The 9,387-nt window shown below is 43.6% G+C and overlaps 1 protein-coding gene across 1 annotated transcript; it reads left to right on the top strand.

Moving 5' to 3' along the window:
- Window positions 1-2,040: 2,040 nt before the first annotated feature.
- On the top strand, window positions 2,041-7,008 carry CBLN4 (cerebellin 4 precursor). The gene is made up of 3 exons (XM_054391993.1): window positions 2,041-2,316; window positions 3,923-4,039; window positions 6,811-7,008. Exons 1-3 carry the CDS (start codon window positions 2,041-2,043, stop codon window positions 7,006-7,008), a joined length of 591 nt encoding a protein of 196 aa, XP_054247968.1.
- Window positions 7,009-9,387: the final 2,379 nt, after the last annotated feature.

The following is a 9,387-nucleotide window of genomic DNA, read 5'->3' as shown; positions in this document are numbered from 1 at the left end:
AGGATATTGATGCTTCCTAGCAAAGAGCGAAATTTCTTTTTACCTCTTGTCTGACCAAGGGGATTCCTTAAAATTTGGGTCTGGCTTTCTGAATTTGGGAGAGTATTGTACCTGTTGCTGGCTAAGAGGACTGTTGGATGATTTATGGTATCTCAAAGACTTTGAGTTCTGCAGAGATACCCTTGGTTCTCCACATGAACTGAAAAGCAGTCTTAGTTCATATTTGCCTGCAGAAAGCTTTGGTGTTCTGCAAAGTGTGTGTTTCAGTGCTTTTTACTCCTCTTAGTTTCCTGCTGCTTCTTTAATTTCTTTTGGCTGTTAGTGTTCAGACTTATGGCCATTTGTTAGTGTGCATGGGAGCTGAGGTGCTGAGAAGTGTCTGTGTCTCCAGCCTCTTTCTCTACAGAGTGGGAGGCAGCACAATGTGCTGACAGTCACAGCTCTAGAATAGACCAGCACCTTTCCCAGCAGGATTTGAAAAGTAGAAAAGCTGCATGCAGCTAGAGATGCCTTTGGGCAAGAAGTAAATGAAGGCTTCTGGTGTTTAATGCTAAATGAAGGCTTCTGGTGCTTAATGCTTGACATGGGGCATATTTGTTGCATAGCTGTTATAGGCACAGAAAATGGTTGCTTGAAAGGTATCTATCTAAAATTCATCTGCCTAGTTTCTTATAACTGGTGCTTTGTGGTTGGCTTGGATGGAAAGCTGTGTAGCCAGTTCTGCTGCTGAGAGCACTGTGTCATTTCAGCCAGCCCCTGAAGAGGTTTAGCTTTCACCATGAAACTATTTCAAATGGGACCAGACGATGCAGGAAAGATAGTCTGTAGAAGACATTAGCAGCACCAAATCAGTCACGTTTCTCATAATCTTGAAATTCGTGGGAGTACTAAGCTAAGGAACCTGCTCAGTCTTCCACTCCTTTCAGCGTGTCTAAGGTGCCATTCAGCAGCACCTGGCAACATTAATCCTCAAAGAGTAGTCAGTGGGGTTCTGTCAGTGATCTAAGTGCCTGAGTGATTGGCTTTGAGGGCTGCTTCCCTCCTGACTGTGAAACGGGACATCAACGGCAGGATGCATACGGTCAGAGCGTTGTGCCCAAATGAAGCTGCAAATACATGCATAGGAGGTCAGGGAGACCCCTCCGGATATAGAAGCTGCCTTTCAAAGAGGCTGCAGTTCTTTCTCCCTCCGTTTGAAAACAAGGGACGTTGCAATGTTCTGTTGTTTTCCTTTTGGCTTTGTAGCTGCTTAGAAAGTTGCCTAGGAAGACAAGCGCGTGTGTGTGTCTGCGCAGAGGGCAATTCCAAGAGGAGGGTATCTGGTAATGAAGTGTCATATCTGCCCAGCTAGGTGAGAACTGGGCAGGTTTGTTGTGACATAACTCTTTGAGGGGCGGGGGTGGGAAGTAGGGGGGGGGGGGGGGAGAGAGAGAGAGAGAGGAGTCTGCAGCACCCTGGCAGTGCTATCAGACACAGGATCTGGCAGCTCTAGGGTAAGCTACCACCGCTTCGCCACTCAGAGCATCCTGCGCCTCCAGCTCGAAGGGGAAAGAGTGCCAGCAGCAGCAATCATGGCAACGTCAAATGGTTTTATTTCTTCATGACCTCTCTCTTCTCCCCTCTCTCATCAATAATTCACCTGAGGGCTGTTTTCTCCCACCACCCCCTCCTCCTCACTCGCTTTTTCTGATGTGGAGAGAGGGAAGAAAAGGGGGCACCGGAAAGTGTTGATTTTTTGTTCGGCAGCTTTTTGCGGCATGTTTTAAAGAGCTCGGGAAAGGACCCGGGGAGAGAACGAAAGAAAAAGAAAAAAAAACCCACCCAAAAAGGCATAAAGTGGTGGTGGGAGGAGGAGGAGAGAGACAAGCGGCAGCGGGAAGAAGCCGGAGGAAAGAAGACTCGCAGCGCGACGTTGCCGGGAGGTGCGGGTGTGTGAGTGCGTGTGCGCGGGGGGGGTGGCTGCCGGCGCTGCCTCCCGTTGCTGCGCGGTGGCCGGAGCGGGGCACGGAGCGGCGGCTCGGTCGGCCGCGGGTGCGGACCATGGGCTGGCGGCTGCTGTCCGCCGTGCTGCTGGCCCTGGCGCTGGCCGGCCCCACGGCGCGGGCGCAGAACGATACCGAGCCCATCGTCCTGGAGGGCAAGTGCCTGGTGGTCTGCGACTCCAACCCGGCCACCGATGCCAAGGGCTCGTCCTCCTCCCCGCTGGGCATCTCCGTGCGGGCGGCCAACTCCAAGGTCGCTTTCTCGGCAGTGAGGAGCACCAACCACGAGCCCTCCGAGATGAGCAACAAGACGCGCATCATCTACTTCGACCAGGTAGGCTGCGGAGCCGGGGCTGAGTGGGGATCCCCACGGGGCCGGGGTGCTCCGTGACCCCCGTCGGGGCGCGGATCAACAGGTGCCGCTGCCCGCTCGCCCCGTGGGTCCCTGCCGCCCTGCCCTCCCACTTTGCCCATTTCCCTACTTCCGGCAAAAAGTTGGGGTGCAAGGAGCGGCCGGCTCCGGGGAACTCCCGCGGAGCCCCCGCACCCCAAGCTGGAGAAAAGGAAAGCAGGTCGCAGCTGGAGGTGCGGGGACAGCCGCTCCCCACCCGCGGAGGGCATGTCACACCCCGCGGTAGTTTCCCCAGGTGCCCCGGGGGGAAGGGGCCACCTGCGAGGGAGGGCGGAGCGGGACGCAACAACGGGGGCACGGTCGCCGTCGGGACTGCGAGCTCCGCATAGCTCCGGGTGCATTAAGATGAAGCAGGGCCCAGCCTCCACTGGTCTGCAGGAGAGGTGAGGGCGGCAGCCGAAAGGCAGCACCCGGTGAGAACCGAGCGATGACGTGGCCCCAGGAGGCTTGGGGGAGAGGCTTTTATCATCTGCAAGCAGTCTATGCAGGTTTTGAACGGCTTATGCAGCCTTTGAGGGGGGAAAAGAGCTATGAAATCTAAGGAGAAACCAGTTAACTTTTGTGTAACAATCATAGGTTGGTAGCATAGCCCTGCTCAGTCGCTGACAGTAACATACAGATGCTGGCACCTGTTTCATACACCAGTTCGTGTCCTAGGGCAAGTCCAAAGTAATTATGACTGATGGTTACCTTCCTATACAATTTAATAATGAATGATAAACTGTCATGACAACTGAAGCCAGATATGTCATGTAGCTTAATGCTAGCAATGTGAATTACCCTAACTTTATGGACGTTCCTAGTGGCTTTCTAGGGCTGTGTCAGGCTTAAAAGAGCCTGCAAATATCTAGTAAAAATGAAGCATAACTGAGCAGAAAAAAAAAAATGTAGTCATTAAAGAAGATATTTAGCATATGCATGATGTACTTGTTCAATATGTCCCCCTCTGTTACTTGTCTCTGTTTAATCAAACCCAAATTATTGTTAGTTCTTACAAAGCCAAATAAAGCAGCGAGGGCTTACAGCCAGTTTTCACTTGGATGTGCCAGGTACTTCAGTAACTGACTACAACTGCTGAAGGAACTGCCTCATTTACCTACATCCTTCTTCACAGCTTGATATTTGCAGGAGAAACAGTGCTGAACTGACCATTGCTTTTTAGCCAAAGCCAGTATGCTACTTCTTGAATTAGTGTTCTGATATCATTTTAGCGGAATCCTGAGCAAAAATGTCTTTTCTTAATCTCCTCTAAACATGTCTAGAAGAAAGGTCTTGAATGTGGTGTAGTAGAAACACACATTTTCCACCCGAGTTTTATATTTATAGTAAAGTTGTACTCTAAGCTTAACTAAATATCTGTTTTTATGAATAATATTCCAATTTAATCAAGTGAACAATGAATAAACCAGGATAGATGTAGATTAAAATTTTTCCATGGCTAAACAGTTTCTAAAGTTAATAGTATTTTTTATTTTCCACTGGATACCTGTACTAATTCCCATGCTATATTTTTTTATTTTATTTGTAGATCCTAGTAAATGTGGGCAATTTTTTCACGTTGGAGTCTGTCTTTGTAGCACCAAGGAAAGGAATTTACAGTTTCAGCTTTCATGTGATCAAAGTCTATCAGAGTCAAACAATTCAGGTAGGTTGATCAAGTATGATTCTAAAATTTTTAACTTTATTTAGAATAGCAACTTGAGTGAACACAAGTGTATTAAACACACTTTGAAAGAAGAATATCTTAGTGTAAAGCAACCTGTGGTGCTGAGTTGCTAGCAGTAGGGTGAATACATTTAGACTGAACAGCTGTAATAAGGCAGGATCCTCACCTCAGATAAACTGTCAAAGCTTCTCGTCTGTAGCATAAGAACTGAGTATCTGGGGTAATATGAAATATTAAATAGTATGAATCATACAAGAGTAAAAGAGAGCTGTAAATTTCACTGAATTGCATAAATACTATTGAAGAGTCATGTTTTGCTACAGGTTAAACTCACTGTCTTGAACACAGGAGTTTTGGGGCTACCTCATAGATCTTACTATTTTTATAGCCTTTCATAATCTGGCTGACAGCTGATGCCAGGTATCTGTGTGTGACACCAATCTCCTGTGGACCAAGGGCAGTTAAGGTGGTGGTCCTGTTCTATATGACCCCAAAATGTTTTATTGTCTTCTAGGGAAACTTTAGAGCAATTTAAACTTTCTTTTTTTCTCACCATATAATGCATTAAAAGATGTGGCATATATTAACAAAAGGAGGAATTCTGTACTTTCTTGTGTAGTTTAATAGCAGCTAAACTACCTAATTAAATCTAAGTATGTACTAGCCTAGAGGAAAACTCTCTAAGTTTCTGAACATCCCCTTGTTGAGCTCACAGTAAATTCCTTAAAGTACATTCCTTAATCTTATGCTGGGTCATACAATTTCTGTGATGTGCATCCCAGCTTTCTGGATCTGGAATAACCTCTGTGGCTTCCCTTGTTTCCACCCTATAAGACCACCAGATTGAGAGATGTATCTGATAATTTTCACCTGATTTGTCTAGCTTCAGTGGGCTTTTTTGTCCTAGCTTCAGACAGCTTCAGTGTAGAAAGCTGAAATGAAATGGATTGCTACAGGAGGAGTGATCAGCCGTTTCTTTGTGGCAGCTCTGGCTTTGAGCTGGTGAAGCTCCTGAGAAACGTGTAAATGGGAGAGCTGGCAGAGAGATGGCAGAGAAAGCTTGTGTGAGACACATCCAGACTGCTGGTGGAATTCACTTTCAGTTTACAACGTGAAATCATGGTTCCATTCAGATGAATGACAAAAGTCTGAAGTATTGACCTCATGAAAATCTCTATAATGAGTTTATAAGCTGTTTAGTATGCTCAGACTTTGTTCCTTTCATTTTCTTAAAAACTGAAGGTTGAAATGGCCTAGAATCACTGTATGCTAGCCAGTCTCATTGGATTTAAAATACATGTTGCCAGGAAAGACACCAAGGCTTGGACTCTGGAAGACTGGTGCAGACTTTGGTGTTTCAGATACTGGATACTCAAACCTGGGATTTTGGGGCTCATCACAGGGAATGTTACAGCCTGTGACATAGTCTGAAATTTTCAATAGCTCAAGAGATTCTGAAGTGGGTGGGTTTTGTTGGTTCCATTTTGGAACAGCTAACATGAGAGCATCAGGTGTAAATCTGTAAGGTGTCTTGTGCGGTGATTAAAATAGCTGCAAGATGATGCAGGGGAGCCTGATCTAAATACAGAGGCAGTGAGGTAACCCAAAACCTAGGAATGAGCAAACTTCTGATGTTCTTTTTGTGTGTATGATAAGTAGGAGGAAGGATCAAAAACCATTGCAGTGGAGCAAACCAACTCGAGCATCAGTCACATGGAGACTTAAACCATTCTAAGGCACCTGAAGGCTTCCTAGATAAGTGATCTTACTATGCCCCTGGAACATCTGTTAGTGCCATTAAGTATCATTAAACTGAAATTGGTTCCCTGGGGACATCTCATTAAGTGGATTTCCCAGATAGGCCAATCCCAAATCAGGGCCAGATTCTGCTGCCCTGATTTATGCTGAGCAGTAATTTATTCTGTGGAGACGCCCATTAAAATTAATGGGAGCAAATGCAGGGCCAGCATAGTCAGTATGAATAAGCATTTCATAATTCATCCCTCTGTGACTGCATTATAGCTGCTTAACAAGAAGAAGAAAGCTAATAGTTTGCCACTGGGGAAATGAAAAATGCTTGGATCTGTCTGTTCCCCCAGCTCCTGCCCATCTTTATTTACAGAGTGTCTGTGTGATGCTGCTTTCAGAGCAGGGGCTGGGCTGACTTTCAGAAGTGTTTTATAGGAAAGTGGATTTAGTACCAAAGCACAGTGCAGTGGTTCATAAAGCTAAAGGTCTGCTCTAGACTTTAGAACTAAGCTGTTAGCAATGGAAAGGACATACATTTTGCTCTCAATGAAGTGTAAGCTCCCAGCCTACTGCAGTACCTTAGATACCTCATGAGGTGCTTAGATCACATCTCTGGGTGTCTACAATTCTTGAAAATGTTGGTTTGCTGCAATGTGTGGCTAAATAAACTGAGGTAGGCAAAGTGAAACAAACAGAGGTCATAGCTCCCAGGTCCACATTACCAGAGTGTTCCCACAACTGATGTGCTGAAGCAACAGATGAAAGCAAGGTGGTGTTGTCTTTCATGCTGACCAGGCACAGACCATGGCACTCCATGGACAGTGTCTCACCAACTCCACTTGGCTGCAGGTCAGGCTCGTGAAACACGAATGTGCACGCTTCAACTAAACCAGCAAACCAACCTAAAAAGCAGGGTAAATTTGGACCTGAACTTGCACTGTGGTTAATATTCTTGATGGTTTTCTGTTAATTAGAGCTTTTCAGTGGCTTTTCTCTTGTAGGTTAATTTGATGCTGAATGGAAAGCCAGTTATTTCTGCTTTTGCTGGGGACAAGGATGTCACACGTGAAGCTGCCACCAATGGAGTCCTGCTCTATCTAGACAAGGAGGATAAGGTTTACCTGAAGTTGGAGAAAGGTAACCTGGTTGGCGGATGGCAGTATTCTACATTTTCTGGCTTTCTGGTCTTTCCTCTGTAAGGTCAATTTTCCTGTGACATTCATCCAGGTGTGGACTCATCATTGCCTTTGTTACGTGAAGATCATTTTATCATCATGGGACTGATGTTTCTTTATTGGTTTTTCATGGGTGAATATGGATTCTCGTTATGGATTTTGGCCCCATCTGAACTACTCCGAAATTTCAAAGAATTGTGAGTGTTTAAATACAATATATTTGGACTGGGACTAAAGCAGACAATAAATATCTATGCTTAATGTCTAAAGCTGCCTGCAAGATTTATTCAGTTTCATTTACTGGAATTACTGGATTCATGGGAGAAGTGGATTTTCTTTAATTATGAAAAGACTGGCAACCAGGCCTGTAATTTAAGAGTTTGAGTTCAGACTTCAATCAAGAGTTAGTGTGTTGCTGCCAAAGAACTGTATAGTGATATATTGCTCATACATGTTTTTGTCATTGGGACTTACCTGACACGATCTATTTCATTGTCTTGAGAAAGGTAATTATTATTGATAAGTGGTTGACTTTAATTCTCCTCTGCGTGTAGTGTGTTGGATGATTCACCCATATATTTATGCTCTCTCACCAGTCACCATCAAGTCTGTCTTACAGGAAGCTAAGGGGTTATGGCTGTATTTTAGTTGGCTCTGTGAGGTATTCCTCTTTTCCACCTGTGGTTTTCTAAAGAGAAAAACAGATTATAACTATTAAGAAAAATATCCTTGCCAGGGTTAAAGGTGATCATTCAGGCTCAACTTTGCAAAACAGCTTTGCCCTGCAGGAAATCTTACACTTGTTCTTCAACTTTAATTAACATGATTGATAATAACTGCTTTATTAAAAAACCTGAGGGACTCCTTCCTTAGACACAACTGCTTTATTAGCTGGAGATAAAAATCCCCTTGTTTGTAATTATGTCTATTTTTCAAACCTTCTATTGTGTTAAAAGTATCATCTGGTTTTGCCTTAAATCCACCATTGTATATAATTTTAGATCATATGTTTAACAAATATTAAATCCAAATAGCTGGTACCTAACCTGGTGCAATATCTTTTTGGCTTTTTGTACAGGTCATATGGATTCATAAACTTATTTATTATATCACTGTTACATAATAAAGATTAATATATGTTAGCTGAATTTTTGCCCTTTGGATTTTGGAAGTCACTTCATGCTATTTTTTCGTTGGATATAATTATTATATGCAAAGTGTAAGCTTTTGGGGTTCACAGAAACTGTCCTGGGAGGCAGGCAAGATGTCATAATTTAGTTTGGCAGACTCCTAAAGGAAGTCAGAGTGATCTAGAAATAACCTATGCATTTTATTTTTTTTTTAAACACATTAAGACAGGAATCTTGGCTTCATTAAAGTGAGTATTAAGAATCACATTGATTCCAAAGGATTTTGCATGACACCTGCGCTTTAGGTTTTGCCACCAGCATTAAGCTCCAGTGACATCAAAATGAATATCAATTAACAATGATTTTCACATGAACTGCTAATGAAGCCTTCATCCCTTGTGCCCAAAATCCACACTGAATTCGATGCATATTTGTGCCTTGTATGTCATGAAGGATGCAGTTCTAAATCAACAAATGCTATATATACTTAATGTTTCTGGGTGGAAGTACATCCAGCAATCTGGGATGTTCTCTGAATGATTGGATTTGCTGTTTTAGGCAATCTGGTTCCAATTTATTCACTTCTTAGCCAAGTGCAGTGTATCATGTTGCTCTAACCACTGCAAATGGGTATTTCACTTGTCTGAAGTTTTATGCACAACTAGTTGATGCTCCTGATAAAAATGTCGGGGCTTCAATGACATAGAATTGTGCCCAAATCCATTATTTTTCTGGACCAAACATACAAGATGTTTTTGTAATTTCAGGATGACAGGTGGGGACATTTTTACCTCTATGACATAAGTCAGATGAGGTGGTATCAGCTCTGTGCAGAACAGTGCAGGTTGGAAGTGGAAAGTCCTGGAAACAGAGTGAGTGATTTACGTTGCTGGGAAATATGGAAGAGTTTTCCATCAAAACGTATCCCCACTGTACCCCTGAAAAACATGTGTGTCTATCTATCTAAAAACCTCTGGGACTGCAGCACATAGTATGCATGATATTATAAAAAGGTTGTTTGTCAGAAGTGTCTGTTTCAGAGGGGAACCATCAGTATTTTGTATAAAACTGGTAAAATCTGAATGCTCACCTTACCCCACTGATGTATATGTAATGTAAAAGAAGCATTGTTCCTACACAGACAGAAGTAAAATGACATTAAAGTTGTCAATATATTTTTCTGAATGATGGAATGGATCAAACTTCTTTAGTGTGTAATCATATGGGCTTTAAAAGCTGCCTTTAAGTATTCAGCAATAATGCTGAGCTATCT

Source organism: Indicator indicator, chromosome 24 (assembly GCF_027791375.1).
Source record: "Indicator indicator isolate 239-I01 chromosome 24, UM_Iind_1.1, whole genome shotgun sequence".
NCBI lineage: Eukaryota > Metazoa > Chordata > Aves > Piciformes > Indicatoridae > Indicator > Indicator indicator.
Note: the sequence above shows the minus strand (reverse complement) of the source record. Positions and strands in the feature narration are given on the sequence as shown.

What these genes read in the sequence shown, in the direction of transcription:
- CBLN4 (XM_054391993.1), top strand. Translation starts at nt 2,041, where the DNA reads ATGGGCTGGCGGCTGCTGTCCGCCGTGCTGCTGGCCCTGGCGCTGGCC. An exon ending in GCATCATCTACTTCGACCAG is followed by an intron (nt 2,317 to 3,922) that starts GTAGGCTGCGGA and finishes TTTTATTTGTAG; the next exon opens with ATCCTAGTAAATGTGGGCAA. An exon ending in ATCAGAGTCAAACAATTCAG is followed by an intron (nt 4,040 to 6,810) that starts GTAGGTTGATCA and finishes TTTCTCTTGTAG; the next exon opens with GTTAATTTGATGCTGAATGG.